The sequence below is a fragment of the Vicugna pacos genome, chromosome 3, assembly GCF_048564905.1.
Source record: "Vicugna pacos chromosome 3, VicPac4, whole genome shotgun sequence".
NCBI lineage: Eukaryota > Metazoa > Chordata > Mammalia > Artiodactyla > Camelidae > Vicugna > Vicugna pacos.
Window position 1 is genome coordinate 28,682,360 of NC_132989.1, and position 21,642 is coordinate 28,704,001.

At 38.7% G+C, this 21,642-nt stretch overlaps 2 protein-coding genes across 7 annotated transcripts in view; one reads left to right on the plus strand and one right to left on the minus strand.

Annotated features, from left to right (window-relative positions):
• Positions 1 to 21,642, plus strand: part of KIF3A (kinesin family member 3A) — a 149,278-nt gene that overhangs the window by 105,042 nt on the left and 22,594 nt on the right. Inside the window, exon 17 of one of the 3 annotated variants that reach the window (XM_072957387.1) lies at positions 9,567 to 9,669. The exons of the other annotated variants lie outside the window; for them this stretch is intronic. Within the exon in view, the coding sequence (XP_072813488.1) occupies positions 9,567 to 9,669 (103 nt within the window). Of the gene's footprint in view, positions 1 to 9,566; positions 9,670 to 21,642 lie in introns of those variants that run through there. 3 annotated transcript variants of the gene reach the window in all.
• RAD50 (RAD50 double strand break repair protein) overlaps positions 10,396 to 21,642 on the minus strand; it is a 209,603-nt gene continuing 198,356 nt past the window's right edge. For all 4 annotated transcript variants that reach the window (XM_072957363.1, XM_072957365.1, XM_072957364.1 and 1 more), the window contains 4 exons: positions 15,168 to 15,253; positions 14,484 to 14,626; positions 12,115 to 12,248; positions 10,396 to 10,682 (listed from right to left, as the gene is read on the minus strand). In XM_072957363.1, coding sequence (XP_072813464.1) covers positions 10,496 to 10,682; positions 12,115 to 12,248; positions 14,484 to 14,626; positions 15,168 to 15,253 — 550 coding nt within the window. In that variant the 3' untranslated portion in view covers positions 10,396 to 10,495. The remainder of the gene's footprint in view (positions 10,683 to 12,114; positions 12,249 to 14,483; positions 14,627 to 15,167; positions 15,254 to 21,642) is intronic.

The window sequence follows — 21,642 nt, forward strand, 5'->3', positions numbered from 1 at the left end:
AATCAATGGATGGAAACCCTGGTGGGCTAAAAGACTTGCTGGAGTTGGAGACCTCAGGAATAAAATTTAAAGACATCAGAGTTTGTTGGAGTGAGATGCTTAAAAGGGAGATAGTGAAGTTATTGTTTTTTCGAATGTATTTTTTTTATTGAAGTATAATTGGTTTACAATGTTGTGTCAATTTCTGATATACAACACAATGCTTCAGTCCTACAGGAGCATACATATATTCATTTTCATATTTTTTCACCATAGGTTACTGTAAGGTATTAAATATAGTTCCCTGTGCTATACCATATAAGCTTGTTGTTTGTCTATTTTTATATATTAGTTAGTATCTGCAAATATCAAACTCTCCGTTTATTCCTTCCACCCTCTTCCCCACCCTGGTAACCATAAGTTTGTTTTCTTTGTTTGTGAGTCTGTTTCTGTTTTGTAAATTTGTCTTTTTTTTTTTTAGATTCCACATGTAAGTGATATCATATGGCATTTTTCTTTCTCTTTCTGGCTTACTTCACTTAGAATGACAATCTCCAGGTCCATCCATGTTGCTGCAAATGGCATTATTTTACTATTATTTATGGCTGAGTAGTATTCCATTGTATAAATACACCACAGCTTCTTTATCCAGTCATCTGTCAATGGACATTTAGGTTGTTTTCATGTCTTGGTTATCGCAAATAGTGCTGCTGTGAACATTAGGGTGCATGTATCTTTTTGAATTAAAGTTCCCACTGGATATATGCCCAGAAGGGATTGCTGGATCATATGGTAAGTCTATTTTTAGTCTTTTGAGGAATCTCCATATTGTTTTCCATAAAGGCTGCACCAAACTACATTCCCACCAACAGTGTAGAAGGGTTCCCTTTCCTCCACACCCTCTCCAGCATTTATCATTCATGGACTTTTGAATGATGGCCATTCTGACTAGTGTGAGGTGATACCTCATTGTAGTTTTAATTCACATTTCTTTGAAAATTAGTGATATTGAGTATTTTTTCCATGTACCTATTGGCCATTCATATGTCTTCATTGGAGAATTGCTTATTTAGATCTTCTGCCCTATTTTGGATTGGGTTTTTTGTTCTTTTATTATTAAGTTGTATGAACTGTTTATATATTCTGGAAATTAAACCTTTGTCAGTCACATCATTTGCAAATATTTTCTCCCATTCTGTAGGTTGTATTTTTGTTTTGCCTGTGGTTTCCTTTTCTGTGCAAAAGCTTGTAAGTTTAATTAGGTCCCATTTGTTTATTTTTGCTCATATTTCATTGTCTGAGTAGACTGCCCTAGGAGAACGTTGCTGAGATTTATGTCGGATAATGTTTTGCCTATGTTTTCTTCTAGGAGGTTTATTGTGTCTTGTCTTATATTTAAGTCTAAGCCATTCTGAGTTTATTTTTGTATATGGTGTGAGGGAGTGTCCTAACTTCAGTGATTTATATGCTGCTATCCAGTTTTCCCAACACCACTTGCTGAAGAGACTGTCTTTAGTACATTGTATGTTCTTGCCTCCTTTACCAAATATTGACCAAAATTTTATGGGTTTATTTCTGAGCTCTCTGTTCTGTTCCATTGATCCTGATGTCTGTTTTTATACCAGTACCATGCTGTTTTGATTACTGTAGCTCTGTAGTGTTGTCTGAAGTCTAGGAGGGTTATTCCTCCAGCTTCATTCTTTTTCTTCAGTATTGCTTTGACAATTCTGGGTCTTTTGTGATTCCATATAAATTTTAGGATTATTTGTTTTAGAGCTGTGAAAAATGTTCTGGGTAATTTGATAGGGATTGCATTAAATCTGTAGCTTGCTTTGGGTAACATGGCCATTTTAACAATATTAATTCTTCCTATCCAAGAACATGAGCTATATTTCCATTTCTTTAAGTCATCTTTAATTTCCTTAGTCAGTGTTTTGTAGTTCTCCATATATAAGTCTTTCACTTCCTTGATCAGATTTATTCCTAAGTATTTTATTTTGGGGGAATGTGATTTTAAAAAGAATTGTTTCTTTATTTTTGTTTTTCTGATATTACATTGCTAGCTGGCATAAAGAAATGCCACTGATTTCTGTATGTTAATCTTGTATCCTGCTACCTTGCTGAATTTTTTTATCAGCTCTAGTAGTTTTTGTGTGGAGCCTTCAGGGTTTTGTATATATAGTATCATGTCATCTGCGTATAATGATAATTTCATCTCTTCTCTTCCAATTTGGATCTCTCTTATTTCTTTTTCTTGTCTAGTTGCTTATGGGTATAACTTCTAATACTATATTGAATAGAAATGGTGAGAGTGGGCATCCTTGTCTTGTTCCACAATTTAGCGGGAAGGCTTTCAACTTTTCACCGTTGAATATTATGCTGGTTGTAGGTTTGTCATAAATAGCTTTTATTATGTTGAGATCTGTTCCCTCTATACCCACTTTGGTTAGATTTTTTATCAGAATTGGGTGTTGAATTTTATCAAATGCTTTTTCTGCATCTATTGAGATGACTATGTGATTTTTGTCCTTTTCTCTTGTTGATGTGATGTATCACTTTGACTGATTTGTGTATGTTGAACCACCCTTGTGTCCCTGGGATGAATCCAACTTGATCATGGTGTATCATCTTTTTTATGTGTTGTTGGATTCTGTTTGCTAATACTTGTTTTACATCTATGTTTTCAATGTTATTGGCCTATATTTTTCTTTTTTGGTAGTGCCTTTGTCTGGCTTTGGTATCAAGGTGATGGTGGCTTCATAGAATGAGTTTGGGAGTATTCCCTCCTCTTCACTCTTTTCCAAGTTTGAGAAGGATCAGTATGAGCTCTTCTTTTTATGTTTGATATAATTCCCCAATGAAGCCATCTGGTCCTGGACTTTTGTTTGCAGGGAGGCTTTTTTTTTTTATTGCTGATTCTGTTTTACTCCTAGTGATTGGTCTGTTCAAATGATCTATTTCTTCTTGATTCAGTTTTGGTGTACCATATGTTTCTAGAAATTTGTCCATTTCTTCTAAGTTCTCAAATTTATTGCCATATAGCTGTTCATAGTATTCTCTTATGATAGTTTGTATTTCTGTAGTGTTGGTTGTAATTTCTCCATTTTCCTTTCTTATTTTGTTTGTGGTCTCTCTCTTTTCTTCTTGGTTACCCTGGCCAGAGGTTTGTCAATTTTGTTTACTCTTTCAAATAACCAGCTATTGGTTTGGTTTTTTTCTATTGTTTTTTAAATCTTTATTTTCTTCCTGATCTTTATTATTTCTTTCCTTCTGTTGACTTTAGATTTTGTTTATTCTTCTTTTTCTAATTCTTTTAAGTGGTAGGTTAGGTTGTTTGTTTGAGATTGTTCTTGTTTTTTGAGGAAGGCCTGCATCACTATGAACTTCCCTCTTTAATTAATTAATAATCCCTCTTAGGATTGCTTTTGCTGCATCCCATAGATTTTATGTGGTTCTGTTTTGTCATTTGTCTCAAAGTATTTTTAGTTTCTTCTTTGGTTTCATTATTGACCTGTTGGTTTTCTAGTAGCATGTTTAGTCTCCATGCTGTCTCATTTTTTTCTCATTTGTTTTTCTGTAGTTGATTTCTAGTTTCATGCCATTGTGATCAGAGAGAATGCTTGAAATAATTTCTGTCCTCTTCAATTTGTTGAGGCTTCTTTTGTGTCCAGGTATGTGGTCTATCCTAGAGAATGTTCCATGAGCACTTGAAAAGAATGTATATTCTGTTTTGGGGGGATGTAAGTCCTAAAAATATCAACCAAGTCCAACTGTTCTATTGTGTCATTTATCTCTGTTGTTTTATTGATTTTCTGTCTGGAAGTCCTGTCCAGTGATATTAGTGGCATGTTAAAGTCTCCTACTCTTATTGTATTCCCATCAACTTCCTCCTTTATGTCTGTATTTATTTTATATATTTAGGTGCCCTATATTGGATGCATATATGTTAACAAGTGTAATATCCTGATCTTATATTGCTCCCTTGATCATTATATTTTGTCCTTTATCTTTCTGTATGGCCTTTGTTTTAAAGTCTATTTTGTCTGATATGATTATTGCTATTCCTGCTTTCTTGTCATTTCCATTTGCATAAAATATCTTTTTCCATCCTCTCACTTTCAATCTATATGTGTTCTTTACTGTAAAGGATCTCTTGTATGCAGCATATTGTAGGCTTTTGTGTTATTATCCAATCTGCCACTCCATGTCTTTTGATTGGAGCATTTAGTCCATTGACATTTACAGTGCTTATTGATAAATGTATGTTTATTGCCATTTTTAACTTTGTTTTCCAGTTGATTTGGTATTCTTTGTTCATTTCCTTTCCTTTTTGTTTTTCTTTTTTTTGTGGTTTGATAGTTTTCTTTTGTTTTAGCTTGGTTTCTTTTGTGTGTGTGTGTGATTCTATTGTATGTTTTTGATTTATAGTTACCCTGTTTTTCAAGTCTGTTATCCCATTACTCTATCTGTTTGCTTCAGAGTGATAGTCATATAGGCTCAAACATATCCTAAAAAGAATGAAGAAAAAAAAAGAAAAGAGAGGGGAAAAATCTATATTTTCTTGCTCCTCTCTCCTACCTTTTATGATTTTGATGTACTTGTTTTTATTCTCTCATAACTTGTAGTTTTTGCATTACAATTACTGTTTTGTTGGTTCTATAGCTTCCTGCTTCTTTTCTATTTAGAGTAGACTTTTCATTATTTCTTTTAGGATGAGTTTAGTATTACTAAATTCATTTAGTTTTTGCTTGTCTATGAAACTCTTTATCTCTCCTTCTACTCTAATAAAAGATAGTTTTACCATATAGAGTATCCTAGGTTGTAACCTTTTCCCATTCAGGACTTTGAATATATGTTGCCACTCCCTTCTGGTCAGCAGTGTTTGTGTAAAGTCAGCTGAAAGCCTTATAGGGGTTCCCTTGTAACTTACTCTTTGTTTTTCTCTTGCTGCCTTTAGAATCATTTCTTGATCTTTAAATTTGGCCATCCTAATTATAATATGTCTTGGTATAGGTCTGCTTGGGTTCTTCTTGTTTGTGTCCCTCTGTGCTTCTTGTATTTGGATATCTGTTTCCTTCTTTAGGTTTGGAAAGTTTTCAGTCATGATTTCTTCAAATACCTTTTCAATCCCCTTTGCTCTTTCTTCTCCCTCTGGGATCCCTATTATGTGCAGGTTGGCATGCCTTATATTATCCTTTAGGTCACTTACATTGCTTTCATTGGTTTCCACCTGCTTTTCTGTCTGTTGTTCTGATGGGGTGATTTCTGTTGTCATGTCTTCTAAGTCTTTTTTTTTTTTTTTGATTAATAGTTTGTGGTTTTTTTTTTAGAGCAGTTTCAGGTTCACAGCAGAATTGAGCAGAAAATACAAAGAGTTTGCACATAGCCCTTCCAACCCACTCATATATACTTCCCTACCCTCAATATCCCTCATCAGTGTGGCATATTTGGTACAATCGATGAACCAACATGAACACATTACAACCAAAGTCCATAGTTTACATTAGGGTTCACTCTTGATGTACATTCTATGGGTTTTGACAAATGCATGACATGTAGCCACCACTATGGTATCCTACAGAATAATTTCATTGCCCTAAAAATCCCTTGTGCTCCATCTGTTTGTTCCTCCCTCCCTCCCTCTTTCATGTCTTCTAAGTCATTTATTCATTCCCTGGCATCATCTAGTCTGCTTTTGACTGCCTTTAGTTTGGCTCTTATCTCAGCCATTGATTTTTCTGCTTTTAATTGGCTCGTCTTTGCAGTTTCTATTTCCTTTTCATAGTATTCTGCATTTCTATTCATAGTCTCCCTTATTTCCTTCAGTGCTTTTATCACCCCCTTTGTGAAGTCATGATCTAGTAGACTGTTGAGATCTGTCTCACTGATTGTTCTTTCAGGGACTTCTCTTGTTTTATTTGGGAGTGCTTCCTCTGTTTCTTCATTTTACTTACATTTCTCTGGATGTAGAGTATCAGTTATACACTCTGGTCTTAAAAGACTTTTTTTTTCTTTTAAATTTTAACTGTGTGCATTCCTGTGTAGACTGTGTGCATCTAATAGTTTTTGTTGTGAGTGCTGTTGGTTAGTATGGATGGTTCCCACATCTTCTATGTGTGTGGGCTGTTTTGGGGCCTTTGATTGGGGGTGTGGTTTGTGTTGTGGTGATCACAGCCTACCCTGGTGGTGGTTGTTGAGCACAGACTCCTTTTTTGTTCTGCGGTTGTCACAGCCTTGACACAGGCCAGGTCTGCTCCCCTGTTGCTGGAAGAGGCTTTGAGACCCGTTTCTGAACTGTGCTGTGTGGTAGGCAGGGTTGGAGCACTTCAGCTGGGAAGAAGAGTCACTGAGTGTGCCTCCACAGGAGATGTCCACTGGGAAGTGCCCTCTGTCACTAGTTATGTGGGCTTACAAAGTATTCTTTGTTGATACTGCCCTTGTCCATGCCTTAGCTGCAGGAATGTCAGCCACCCGCTCTAGTGTCCCCTGGGTTCTGGGCCCGCCTAACCACAGATCTGCCAATGTCAGGCACTAGGACCCGTCGTAGTGAGTGTGCAGTCACTCTCCTCATTCCATGGTGTGCCACAGGGTCAGCGCAGACCCCAGCCCCGCTGCCACATGTGGTACAGTATGCTGGCCTGTTGTAAACACCCGTACTCGCCCCCACCATGCGCCAGAACTCCACTCACTGCCCGTTTGTCCCAGAGGTGGGGGTCCACAAATCCACCCTCTGTCTGCGGCTGTAAACAAATCTGTCCTGCCTGTGAAGTTGCAGGGCTTCCAGGTATGGATTTAGGTTTCAGCTGTTTGCAGAGCAGCGATGTAATGTCTATGACCAAGCCTCACCTCTCTTCTTGTGCGAATGCACCAATAGTGGAGACAAGCGGAGACTACACTTAGGATGCGGCTGAGTTGTGCCCCCCTCCCCAAGCACACCAGCAGTTTTTTTTATCAGGGTCCCAAGCTTTTCTGTTCTGCACACACTCCCAGCCAGAGTTCACATGGCCCTCCAGTCCCGAAGCTGCGTCTGTGCAGTGGGCCCTGGGCTGGTCACCGATCTCCAGTAGCCAATCCTGGCTTGTCCCTGACAGCTTGCATTTAGGGCCGAGGATCGCAGGGGACCTCTGTGCCAGTTTGCCTTAATTCTGCCAAGTAGCTGCCTCTTTCTCCCTTAAGCCTCAGAAACTCCACTTCTGTCCCCAGTGACCTCCCAGCAGGAGAGGTGCCTTTCTTCCTTTGCTGCTCCCTCCCTGCAGGACTGGTCCTGCACCAATTTCTTTTTCCTTTTTTCTCTTACCAGATTTTGTAAGGAAATCTCCTGTATTTCAAAGTGAGAGGCACTGTGCCAGAATTCAGTAGGTGTTGTGTGTGATTCAGTGGGTCTCTAGATGTAATTCTTGGTGTATTTGTGGGAGAGGGTGATGGGTGAGCTGTGAGTCTCTCTACTCTGCTGTCTTGGCTCTCTCCCACCATGAAGTTATTGTTGTTAAAGGGCTGGAGTAAGACTACGGAGTGTCTGCACAGGAGGACAGCAAGGAGCTGACGGGCCAGGGGGTCGTATTAGATCATGGTATGGATACTGAAATCACCAGTGATTATGAAATTAGTAGTAGAGAATAATACTCAACCAGGAGCTAAAATTGTCAATGAGTAACAGGGAGTGACCAGGCTGGGGGCTCAAGATAACTGCAGCAACAAAGAGTAAACTGAAGGTAAGAGGTTTTTCTTGAATATACACATAGCACTTACTATACGCCAGGCAGTTCTAAGGCATTTATAAAGTCATTTAATCTTCAAAACAATCCTACAAGATATGTACCATTTTACCTAGTTTTATGGATAAGGAAGCAAGAGCAAAAGAGGATACAGGATTTGTCCCAAGTCCCAAAGCTAGTTAAGTGGTGGTGGTAGAATGTAAGCCTGAGTGTGGCTCATATTCTTAACCTCCACACTGTGATGCCTGTTCATCCTAAGTGTGTGTGTGTGCGCGCGCGCGTACTGAGGGGTTGGGGGGGTTATGGAGAGTGATCTAGCAGCAGCAACCTCTTTGCCCACTGATAAAAGGGGAATGGGAAAGAAAGCAGCCACTCTCAAAAGAGCTGTAAGGAAAGCCACATGCTCATGGAAAACCAGACTCAGAAACAGGGACGTCTGTTGTAATTGGTAAATAATTTTGTTTCATTGTCTGAATATATCTTGTACTGCCTTTTCTTGGTCATTTCTTGTTGTAATGACTAGAGTTTTCAAAAACATGTTGATATAAGTGACCTCTTTTTTTAAAAATTAATTTTATGGAAAGCAAGTAACACCAAGAAAATATTTCTATTCTTTGCAAAATTATGAGTTACTAAAGCTAGGAGATGTTAAATCCTATCAAGTAATGGTCATGTTAGGTGTTTATCAGAAGATTTGTGAACAGATTTAATCATCTTCTGAAAAACCCTTGCATTCTTAGGATTAAAAACTTGTCTTGGCGATTGTGTGTGAATTCCTGGATCTGTGCGGAGTGAGCTTGGTCTGTTTTTTTCTCATGGTACCTTCTTTGATATCACACTAGTTTGGTTAACATGAATAATTTTCATTTTTCAAAACTAATTAGGATGACTGTCCATCGTCAGTCAGTCATCTGGAAGCAGGTGGCTGGAGTGGCAGCTCTGCTGTTTGCCCTTTTATCTAGGGACTGGGTGAGGGTCTGGACTAGCCTTTCTAAACCAGGGTTCTTTATGTGAACCACAGAACACAGGAAATGACTTGAGTAACTCATGTATCAATTCTCTCAAGGATAGTGCATAACTAGGATCATTTCAGATGGGTAGAAACTAATTACATACAACAGATACTGTATTAGTTTCCTATTGCTGTTACAAGAGCACAAACACAGCAGCTTAAGAACAAGTTTATTCTTTTATATATAGTTCTGAAGGCCAGAAGTCCAAAACCAGTTTACTAGTCTAAAAGTCAAGGTGTCAGCAGGACTTGTTCCTTTTGGAGGCTCTGAGGGAAATCTGTTTCTTTGCCTTTTTCAGCTTCTAGCGGTTGCCGGTATTTCTTCCCTAATAGCCTTTCCTCCATCCAGTATCTGAGTCTGTCAGCGCATTGCCTTCTTTTCTGCTGTTCAGTGTCTCTCTGCCCCCTCCCTACTGGGACTCTCATGATTACATTTAGGCCCACAAGACAATCTAGGAAACCCTCCCCATCCCAAGATCCTTAGCTGAACCACATCTGCAGTATCTTGGCCGCAGTGGGTAACAATCACAGGTTCCAGATATTAGAACCTCTATCTTTGGAGGCTACCATTCAGCCTATCACCTTAGGGCCTAATTCTTTTCTACACCTTGGTTGAGAAAGGCTGGCTGCACCATATGCTCATTAGATTTGCAGATGGCATAAAAGCGACTGTGCCCCATGAGAGAGTCTGAATGATAAAACTCCACAAAGTTTAACTCAAAAGTGTGTGACTTGGAAGTATGACTGTGTGGAATGCTTATGAATGGCTTCAAGTTCTCAGCTGGCAATTCCAAGGTAAGGGTATGTCAGGCCCTTATTAGAAATAATATCTGGGGTGAAAATGAGGCCTGCTTTTCCAGGTCTGCTTGGCCCCCGTCGGCAACCCTGAGTGAGCCCTGCTTGCCTTTTACACCAGACTGCATGCTTGGAGAGCAATCAGAATTTACGGTAAGGCCATGCTAATACACAGCAAAGACATATGGTGAGTTACAGACTCCTTCATGAAGGCAGGTCAGGCCCCATGTGAAAGGGAGGCCTTGCTCATGGTCAGAGCTTTCCAAAGATGGATGTGCACAGTGGGGAACTTCTGTTCTCAAGAGAGAGCCCAGGTTTGGATGCCCACTTGGCAGGGATATGTGGGGAGGGAAGATGGTGTGTATTGAATTAGATGATTATGTAAGGTTCCTTTTAAACCCTGAAACCCCCATTTGATGACTTCAAATTTTAGGTGGGGGGAAAATGAGGCCCAGAGAGGGAGATATTACTTGCCCAGATTTATAAAGTTAAGAGCAGAGTCAAATATTAAAATTTAATCATTTCTTGTCATCTTCAGATATTAATACTGATAATGCAGGTTTTAAAACCACATCCAAAGAAACAAATTTAGAATTAACACTTAAAACACTGTTTTTTAAATTGCCCAAACCATAAAGTGTCCAGAGAACCTGCTTCTAACTGATGCTTTGAGAAGTGAAAGGTGACTAAGTAGCTTCAGGTCACAGAGAATCCTTCATTTGAGCTGGGAGGGAAGGAGAGAGGCTGAGTCCAGCTGTGCTGCTGTTGAGCACCGCAGGCCTGTCAGAGGCTGCCTGGAGGGGAATTAAGTTCAGGGAATCAGCCCACATTTCACATGACACAATTTTAATGAATTTGGAACCTCTCAGGCATTAAAAACTCTAGACACAAGGCTCACTCAAAAGAATATATTTTCATATTGACTCAGCTGATACCAGAAATAAGCAGTTGCCTAAGGACTTGTGTTTCTAAGGCATTTAAACCTTGATTGTTTTTAATGAACCCAAGATCCTAGGGAGCTAACACTGCATTTCACAATCTCTGAGCACTGATCAATGTTCTTCTTAATCCTGTAGAATTTCTCCACATATTCAGAACGCCCTAAGAGCTCCACAAAATCTTCATCGTGAGTGATTACCAGAAGCTGGAAGTTACGCTGCTGTGAGCGACTTTTAATTATCCTGAAACAATATATTTAGAACATTTTATTACTAAGGAGCACACATAACCCTTACCTGTATTTGAAAAAGCCACTGAGAACCTGTCAGACACACAAGTGTGTGATGTGTATGATGACCAGGCTTTTCCTGTGCCGTGTGAGTATCAGGGCCTCTGACAGCCCTGCAGGAAGTGGCTGGGGGAGGGGTAGGCCCAAGCCTTCAGCCAGGCACGTAGCCGTCCCAGCTCCTGTCCAGACGGGGGCTGCATGGCCGGACTCTTCACCTAGGTCTGGCTTAGGGACTGGTGAGAATACATGATCTAGTTTCTCCCAGAACATAAAGTTCTTCTTACTAAAGCAAGTAGAAATGGTTTACTGAGTTTTCCTTAATGTCTATGCTGCTCAACTCTAGAAGTCTGATTGCTCTGTTGCCTGGGGCTTTCTTGACCTGTTACTAGTTTTCTCTGTAAGAAAATTAAATTAAAAAAAAAAAGACTACAGGCAAGGGGAATAACACTGCAAGCCCCACTGCCTTCTTAGGAGCTGGGTCTACTCAGAATTCTGCTACCACCAGTCACTAGATGCATCACTGGTATGACACACAGGGGGCCTGAGTGGGTGTACTGAGAACATTTTTGCTCGTTATCTATATTCTGAGGTAAATAGCTATGAGACTGAGACTTCAAAGACTTTTTCTTTTTTAACTAACCACTTCTTTATCCCTTGCCTGGAGTTAGATGCACTTAGGTTTCAAAAGTGCTAGCCCTTCCTGGGTCACACAGGACTACGGGGAGATGGCTGGAGACGGGGGCTCTGTAGCCACTCAGTTCTCCTTCTCCCCCTGCTATCACACAGAAAACGTTCTCTGTCAGAAAGAGTCTGTCTGGAGCAAGGAGTACCCAAAATAGCTTCTCTGCCTCAGGAAAAGTACCTTTCCTCTGCCAGCACAGTCTTTAAGCAAGCGCCGCCTATCCCCAGGGCCGTACCCACCACAGGTGAATTGTGGTAAAGGGTATACGCAGTATTATCCTCTGGATTCTACTTCATCACAATACACTTTCTGAATAAGAGCTGTTGACACATGTGAAAAGCTGGTGAGACAGTCACTACCCACCATCACCAACCAGAAATGCTTTAGCAGGGCATGCTAACTACAGTATGTGGCATGTGGGCCCCTCTGGTAGGTTTACAAGAAAACCAGACCAAGCCAGGAAACCCTCACCATAGGTTTCCCGATGAACATGCTGGGGAGATGCAGGATGTGTCTGGGGCGGCTGTTCACCATGTAGCTCTTTCTTAAGCATCTGAAGAATTACTGTAAAAAGGTAAAGCCTAAGGTCTGGCAAAACCAGTTTCCCCAAGGAAGACACATCTGCAGAGGGTTTTCACCACAGAACTCTATTAATCTTACTTAAAAAACTATCATATCTCAGCCCCAAATTTGAAATACTTACTCAACCAGAGCATGCGCAAGAGATTCTATGTTTTCTCGGTCAAGATTTGTTGTTGGCTCATCCAAGGCAAGGATGCCACAGTTTAAGCAGAATGTTTCAGCCAGGGCCAGGCGGATGATGAGTGAGGCTAATACCTGGAAAAAAGCACCAGAGCTCTGAGCTGCACTGCACATCACCTTATGAGAGCAGGCAGACCTAACATAATGTCTTTATAAGGGAAGGATAGGGCAATATCCCAGGGCCACTGACTTTAGGTAAATCACTGCTCTTTTGTTTGAGAGAGCTTAGCACTGTGACCAGACTCTCAGGCCCTTCCAGAGGGTTAACCCTCATGTGCATTATCTCATCCTATTATTTGCAATGAATAAAATGCTAAAAGCAATGCTGCTCTCTCTCTCTCTCTCTCTCACACACACACACACACACATTAGCTATAACAAAACTTTAAATCACAGACTTGAATCAGAAGTGCATTACCATTTATCTGTAACAAATAATTTTAATAATGGTATAAAGATTAATACTCTTAAAAATGTATTACTTGGCTATTTTCCTGGTAAGATTTGTTAGAAAACTTGGATATAATACATTTTCCAGAGCCTCATAGACACCTTTTCTCTCAGAGACATCTTTAAATCTCTATGTTGTGGTCCAAAAGAGGCCCCAGGGCTCTAATCCACACATAAGCATTTGTGTGAATGACTTAAGGGAGAGAGGTGGAGAGGGAGAAGAAGGGAGGGAATTCCTGGGTCAAAGCATCAAGGGATACAGAAGACTGTAGGAAAGTCAAGCAACCAAAACTATGAGGCAGTTTGCTGGTTAATAGAAACCTAATACCAAATACTCAGACTGCAGTTGAAGCCATCTGAGGGTACAGGGAGCACAGAATTAAGAGTGAAGGACTAGTTCAGGAAGGATACAGTTTCTGTGTGAGCTGTAACACTCCCCCACCCTCTGCACTTGCGAGTGAAGGAGCATGACTGAGTTAGTGATGTTAGAACAGTTTCTAGTTTCTATTTGATACACAGGGCGGGCTGCCACTTCCACCACCACTCACTCAGAATGGAGTATGAATGGAGCTCATGGTCCACCTCTTTCAAACCACCTGTCTGTTCTGTCCCCTAACAGCAAGGAAGCAATTACTGCTAGTTAATTTCTATAGATTGGAGTAGCTGTAAGAAATCAGCTTTTGTTCACAAAGTATTTTTAACAGACATGTTTCCAATTCTTCGTATTTCTCATTCAGAGTTACCACTAAAAAGCAACAAAGCATGTAGGGGATACCGATTATAGATCACAAATTTGTCATTTTTGCAGACTATGATCAAGATAATAATCTGCAGATGCCTTAAATTGGTATCAGCTGTCTGGGCTGAGAAGAAAATTTATACATGAATGGAATGTCTTTAAACAAAAACTGAAAACTATTTATGAAAATAACTCAGAGAATGTGAGCATCCACTTCTAGAATTTTAAAATTTTGTTAAAATCAGGGGTCCAGAGGTGTGATCAAGTGTAATCTTCTGCTTCTAATTTGAAAAGAGGAAGCTCAAAAATCTGTGACATCCTAGGTAAAAACCTGTGCACAGGGAAAGGACCCAGCTGTGTTCCCCAAGGATACAGGTCCCACTTTCCCAACTTTCAGACTTGATTCCTCTGTGCTCTCTCTGTATATCCAGCCTCGGCTTCCTCCCGGAGCTTCCTGCAGAGCCAGATGGCCTGGGTTGTGGGGGCAAAGGTATCACAAGGTATCAAAGGTATCTGGGGGTATCACAAGCTTTGCCTCTGGCAGACCCTTCTTTGGGCTGCAGGCCCAAGGCTAGTCTGGGGGTGGTGCTGGGGACTGAGTCCTGTGATGGGGCTGCTTTCTCAATGAGACACTCATTTATCGTAATGCCTGATCTGGCTCAATCTAGGATCTGGTTTGCTAATATTGTTGTGTCACTGATGCTAAAACATACCCCTGCCCAACCCTTTGATTTCTTTGACATCAGGATGCACCTTACAATTACAAGTGGATTTTTTCTTTCTTGGTGGCACAAAGTAGTGATGTGTCTTACAACTGACGAAACAGTAAACTTACTCTCATAAGGAGTGCTCTGAAACAGTTGTCTTCAGCTTCCTCCTCTACACTTCGGCTATCCTGTGAGAATGTTTCAGGCCCTTCTCCTAAAAACCTCCTTTAAAGAGTGTTGGAGGAAACACTGGTTAGAACTGAGAGAATGTAACGAGAGTAGCTGAGCCTGATCCGCTTTACATGGCAGCAAGGAGTGCCTACCATTCAAGGGCAGCCTTGGGTGCTTCCACTGCGCTGACATTGATTTCACTTTGTCAGCTCTCTCTGTACAGGGGGCTCCTGAGATACTTGCCTTTTGTCCGGCACTGCATCGTCCTCGCATATCCAAGGCTGTGTCTCCCTTTAGCATCACCACTCGGTAGTTATAATTCCGTCTTTTATCAGAAGCTGATACATTTTCATCGGCATCAGATCGAATTTCTATATATTCAATATCTGACACAGAGAGAAGATTTCAGGGGGGAATCTATTCTGTAACCTTTTGTTATTTGCAAACATTATCAAAGTAAGTTACAGGCAACATGTGAGGCTGACATTATCAGGGGAAAACACTAGCTGATTTGGAATCTTTTTCTCTGGTAGTGAGGATTCCTGTCCAGAAGCAACCCAGATGCCCCAACCCTCAGTCTCAGCTGTGCCTTTCTTAGTTCCCCTATTAAGAGTTTCCTCCTGATGGTTTTCTTCTTATCACATGTCAGCTTATCCCTATCTGCACTTCAGAAGAACCTGCTATGTCATCAGTTAAATATAATTTGCACCATAGCCAAATAAGTAAGTCCTGTCAGGCTTTGGAATAGAAAACTTTGCATTTTTTTCTTGCTACAAGATGTTGCCAAGATAAGAATTCTTAGAAAATCTCAGAGAGATGTTCAGAAAGGGGTCCAGGAGATAATACTGGCATAATGAGAGGTCTTATGAGGCAAGAGCTGGAGACAGGGTTTACGAAAGAGCATTCATGATACACCATGTTAATTACCTTGTCCACGATAGGTATTTCGCCAAAGGTCACGAATAATTTTGTTGATTTCTTCCATTTTCATACTGTGAAATTTCATTATTGCTCTGAAAAAGAAGCCACTGGTACCTTAACGATAACTATAAAGATCTATTATAATAATAATAGCATATTATATTTAACAATATATATTGAATGAACTATATGAACTATATAATAAGTAACAAGACAACCATATCATAACTCCCCCAATATTTTCAAGATAAAAGTAAAATATTATAGGAGCTAGGAAAAAATACAGAACCAAAATACAAAGAAACCAAAACCTATTGGCTGGTACTGCAAACTATCAGGTATATGTATACAGATTCATTACTCCAGGGTCTTTATCCTTCTCCATTTTCACTCTATTATGTGACAGACACTCCCTGAAATGCTTAAATACTGTGAAAACTTCTGCAAACAATTTTTTAGAAGACTTTTTCTTAGGCATAATGGAAGGACTATTTCCACAGATACAATTCGGTTGCAGGGAGCCCTGCCATTGAATGGATGACAGTGAATTGAAGAGGGGAAGGGACATGTACAGAGTCCCTTAGTCTAGAAAAGTAGGTGAATCTCTGCAACTGCTGCCTTTCTTCTCTTCCATTATTATTAAGGTTTACCAAAGTCAACGTTTTAAGCTGCTTTTATTCCTCAGATTGGTGAGCTTTTTGCCAACCAGTAGTGTTAGTTCAGAGTGGGTGATATAGAGGATTAAGCTGAGCTGAACCTCAAAACTTTTATTTTCCCTTCCTAGACAAACATTCAGAAATCCTAACTCCAAATATGTGTATTAACTTTCTTTTGTCATGGCACTCCCCTGCCCTCTACAACACTCTTAAAATACTAGTAGTTTCTAAACACTAACAAGAAGGAAAGAAATGTCTGTAAAAACAAAAGTAGCCTCTCAAAATCTAACATCATTCTTACTAGTCACCTTTTGTCAAAAAGTCCTTAAGTTCTTTGGAAGTGGCTTTATGAACTAATAAATGTTGCACCAGTGACAAAAAGGGCAAACATCACTGCCATTACCATACAAAGGATGTGAGGTGGACATACTTCCATTTGCAAGCCTCTTATCTGATATATGCAAAAAAAGAAACTGAACGTAATGCTACTCCCTCTGCAAAATCATTTCATGATCTTCTGGTTTACCAGCAAAAGAGAAAGAAATGACTCAACATAAATACATTTTAAATATCAGATGAAGGATTTTGAAGTAATAAAGACCGGAAAAACCATATTCTGCCTGTTGATGAGAATGCAGCAAGTCTCCATTTTCTACTTTATACCTCTCAGTCTCAGAGTTTATACTTATTTTAGAAGGACGGAGACACAACCTCTAAATGTCTGCTAAAAAGCAAAACAAAAACAAAAACCTCAGAATGTTCTTGGGACCGATCATATAATCCTGAGCTTTGTACATTATGATCCCGAGTTTTCAAATAACTTTAAGAAAAGTCGTCTTTCCATTCAAGTTCAGAATCTTCCATAACAAACAAATAAGCACTCCCAATGGAGAAGCAGCTCCAGGTGGGGTGCAGGTATCCAAGGCGCACACACACAGCCTCCACTAGGGCTCCTGTGTACAACACAGGTGGTGCATCCCGGCCTGTGGGGAGGCCTGCTGAGACAGCACTGCAGGGAAAAGCGCTAGTCCTGGGAGGGATCTAGCCTCACCAAGGGGTATGTCAGTGTTGATGCCTACCATGCTGGACCATTCACTTATCTTTCTGTCTTCTTTCTGTGCTGGTATGGAGTTACAGCAATAAGGAGTTACCAGTAATAAGCATTTACCTTATAAGAGGGACAATTATAGGAAACAATCATATTTTATCTCATTTAATCCTTATTACAATACTGAGAAGTTTGGTTATCCCCATTTTATCAGTAAAAAAATATATTCTAACAATGAATTTTCTGAAAAATAAATCAATCCCATTTACAACGGAATCAAAAACAATAAAGTTCTTAGGAATAAATTTATCTGAGAAAGTGAAAGATACCTACTCTGAAAACTAGAAGACACTGATGAAGAAAAAAAAGATGACACAAACTAATAGAACGGTATCTTGTGTTCATGGATGGAAGAAGTTAAAACCATCTGTAGAGATAACACAATCTCTATCAAGATGCAAATGGCATTTTTTACAGACATAAGACAAAACATTCCTAAAACTTTTCTGGAACCACAAAAGACCCCCAAATAGCCAAAGAAATCCTGAGAAAGAACAATAAAGCAGGAGGAATCACACTTCTTGATTCCAAGCTACACCATAAAGCTATAGTAATTAAACAGTATGGTACTGGAATAAAAGCAAAGAGACCAATGGAATATAATCAACAACTCAGAAAGTAACCCAAGCACACAGAGTAAACCAATATTTGACAAGGGAGCCAAAAATACTCAATGGAGAAAAGACAATCTCTTTAATAATGGTGTTGAGGAAACTTGATATTCACATGTAAAAGAATGAAACTGGATCCCTGCCTTATGTCACTCACAAAAATTAACTCTAAATAGATCAGAGGCTTAAATGTAAAACCTGGAACCATGAGACTCCGAGAAGAAAAAAAAAAGCTCCCTGACGTGGGTCTTGGTAATGATTTTTTGGGAATCACACCTAAAGCATAAGCAACAAACAAGTGGGACTACATTAAACTAAAAAGGCTCTTCACAGCAAAAGAAACCAACAAGAAAGTGAAAAGACAAACTATGAAATGGGAAAAGTATTTGGAAACCATATACTTGGGGTTAATATCCAAAATATATAAAGAACTCATACATCTTGATAGCAAAAAAAAAAAAAAATCCAATTTAAAAATGGGCAAAAGACCTAAACGGACATTTTTCCAAAGAAAATACACAAATGGCCAAGAAAAGATGCTCAACATCACAGTTATTAAATGCAGGTTAAAATGACAATGAAATATCACCTCACACTTGTTAGAACAGCCATCATCAATAAGACATAACAAATAATGGCATGGATATGGAGAAAAGGAAACACTTGTGCACTGTCGGTGTGATTATAAAATGGTGCAGCCACTATGGAAAACAGTATGGAGGTTCCTAAAAAAATTAAAACAAGAACTACCATGTGATCTAGCAATTCCACTTGAGGCAATATATCCAAAAGAAATGAACACACTACTCGAAAAGATACCTGCACCCCCATGTTCATAGTAGCATTATTACAACAGCCAAGACATGGAAACAACCTAAGTGTCCATCTCACATACAAACACATACACACAGTGGAATATTATTCAGCCCTAAAAAACCAAGGAAATCATAGCATTTGGGACAACATGGATGGACCCTGAAGGCATTAATTTAGTTAAAGTCAGAAAAAGACAAGTACTGTAAGATCTCATTTATATGTGGAATATTAAAAACAAAACAAAACAAAACACCAAACTCATAGAAAAAGATCAAGATTTGTGATTACCAGAGGTGGGGGAGTGGAGAGATGGAGAATTGGATGAAGGTAGTACAAACTTCCAGTTATAAGATAAAAATGTACTAGGGATGTAATGTACAACATGACTATAGTTAGCACTGCTGTATGATACACAGGAAAGTTAAGAGAGTAGATCCTAGGAGTTCTCATCAAAAGGAGAAATTTTTTTTTCCTTTTTAAAAATTTCATCTATATGAGATTATGGATGTAAATTAACCTACTATGGTATCATTTCATAATATGTGTAAAACCAACCATGATGCTGTACACCTTAAATTAATAGTGATGTATGTTAATTATTTTTCAATAAAACTTGGGAAGGGTACTGAGATTTAATCAAGTTAGCAAGGTGCTCAAGATCAGAGGAGTCATGATATTAACAGCCCTTGAATTTAATGAACATTAAAAAGGCAGTCAAAATACCATCTTTAAAGCCATCAGTCTCAGTTTTATGAATAAATGTTACCATATTTTCAAGGTACACCTAGCTTCCAAGAATATGAAGTATTACACAGCAAGGAGAAATATAAGTAAAAAGAGAAAAAAAGTATAGGCTTATATTGCTAATGAATATAGATACATTCTGAATAAAATCAAATTTAGGACTGAGGACATTTAAAAGACTATATCATGACAGCTCATACAACTTTATAAGAAAAAAAAACCCAATCCAAAAATGGGCAGAAGACCTAAACAAGCAATTCTCCAATGACGACATACAAATGGCCAATAGGCACATGACAAGATGCTCAGTATCGCTAATCATCAGAGAAATGCAAATCAAAACTACAATCAGGTATCACCTCACTCCAGTCAGAATGGGCATCATTCAAAAGTCCACTAACGATAAATGCTGGAGAGGGTACTTAACAACAAATGGTAAAGGAGATTCTCTAGTCATCAACCATAAGGAAAGAGGAAAAAAAAGACCTACAGAAGACTGCTTTGGCAGTTCGGGGTCTTTTATGGTTCCATGTAAGTTTTGGAATTGTTTGTTCTAGTTCTGTGAAAAATGTGAGTATTTTCACAGGGGTTGCATTGGATCTGCAGGTTGCTTTGGGTAGTACGGCCATTTTGATAATACCGATCCTTCCAATCCAAGAGCACAAGGTATCTTTCCATTTCTCTGTCATCTTTGGTTTCCTTCTTCAATGTTTTATATTCAGGGTATATGTAACCTCCATGGTTAAGTTTATTTCTAGGTATTTTGTTCTTATTGATGCCATGGAAATATTTATGCTAGTTACAAAATTCTGGTTTTCGAAGTGTAAAAAAAAAGTGAATGAAGGGCTGCAAATGGCAAAATATCCTTCTTTCTTATGCGTGAATTGTATTCCATTGTACTTATATGCTACACCTTCTTTATCTATTCATCTGTTGATGTGCACTTAATTGCCAAGATATGGAAGCATCCTATTAAATAATCTTGCTGTTAATAGCAGGGTATATGTATCTTTTTGAATTAATTCTTATTTCGTAGCTGGCTTTATTCCTCTGATAACTATGTAAGTTTAAAAAGCTAAACCCCCAAACATTCTTAGAAACAATGAACAGTACATAAATGTAACTTAAAATAAATAAATAAATAAAAAGTATTCCCTCTCTCTCTCGAATCGAGCCCAGGTCCCCCCTGCGTGCTAGCCCTACACTCTACTACTTAGCTGTAGCCTCCTTCTAGCTACCTGAGTTTCCCCAGGCTCACCTTTATCTCCCTAACTCAGGGAGTGTGCTGGGTTCCAGGTTCTTTAGAACAAATCAAATATCACTTTAAGATAAATGCACTCACAGAGTCCTGCATACCTTTCTAGGTTGCTACCTATGCTTATGAAATTTCCTCCTCCTCCTCCCCACCACAAATGGACACAACATTGTAAACTGACTATACTTCAATAAAATATATATTTAAAATAAAAGACTGTATCATGAGCAAATACTGTTCATCTCAAGAAACCAATACTACAATAGGAAAAAATTTTTAAAGATAATCCACTGCACTGACAGATTAAAAGAAAAAAATTATCTCAAAGGATAGAAAAATATTCATTACAATACCAAGTTTTGATAAAAATCCTCAATAAGAAAAAAACAGAAAATTTTCTTAGATAAAATGACTGTCAAATATCCACAGTAAGCACTGAGTGTAATGTTAAAATCTACAGACGTGTTCCTCCTAAAGCTCAGACCAAGAGAAAGATGCTTCTTATTACTGCTGCTCTAGTGTCCTGCAGATCCCTAATGATTCAGTGAGACAATAAAAACAGAATAAATGAGGGGAACAAAAAACAACTTGTCATTTTTTTCTGCAGATGATATAATTGTACACTCACAAAACCTAGGAAATCAACTGAAAGACTATTAAGACTAATAAGATGGTCAGAAATACAGTAAACATACATTCTCTAGTGGCAAAATCCAATAGGAAATATAACAAGAAAAAAGGATCCTATTCATAGTGGCAATAAAAACTATGAAATATCTAGGAAGAAATCTAACAAAAAGGTCCAGGATCTAGAGGAAAAAGCTATAAAACTTTGCAATAGGACAAAAAAAGAAAAAAAAAGGACTAATTAGGAGACACATACTATAGGGTCCAAAATAGGAGATTCAAGATTGCAAAGGTGTCCATTCTCCCAAGTAATCCATAAAAGCTATACAAACAAAACTCCCAAGAAGATTAAATAATTTTTTAAATGAAATCTACAGGGTGACTCTTAAGTTCATATCTTAGATAATGCAAATGAGTAAAATCATAGTATTGGGACAGAAATAAAAATTAAATGAAACCAAATACATATAGAACTTTAGATTATTGACATTTCCAATCAGTGGGGAAGGTTTTCAGTAATGTTGGAAAGAGGAAAAAAAGTTAAAGTTACAGCAATATCCTTTATCAAATTTCAAAAAAAAAAATCCAAATAAATTAAAGAATTAAAAGTTCAGTAAGACCATTAAAAGAAAACATCTTTGTAATCTTCAGACTGGGAAGGCCC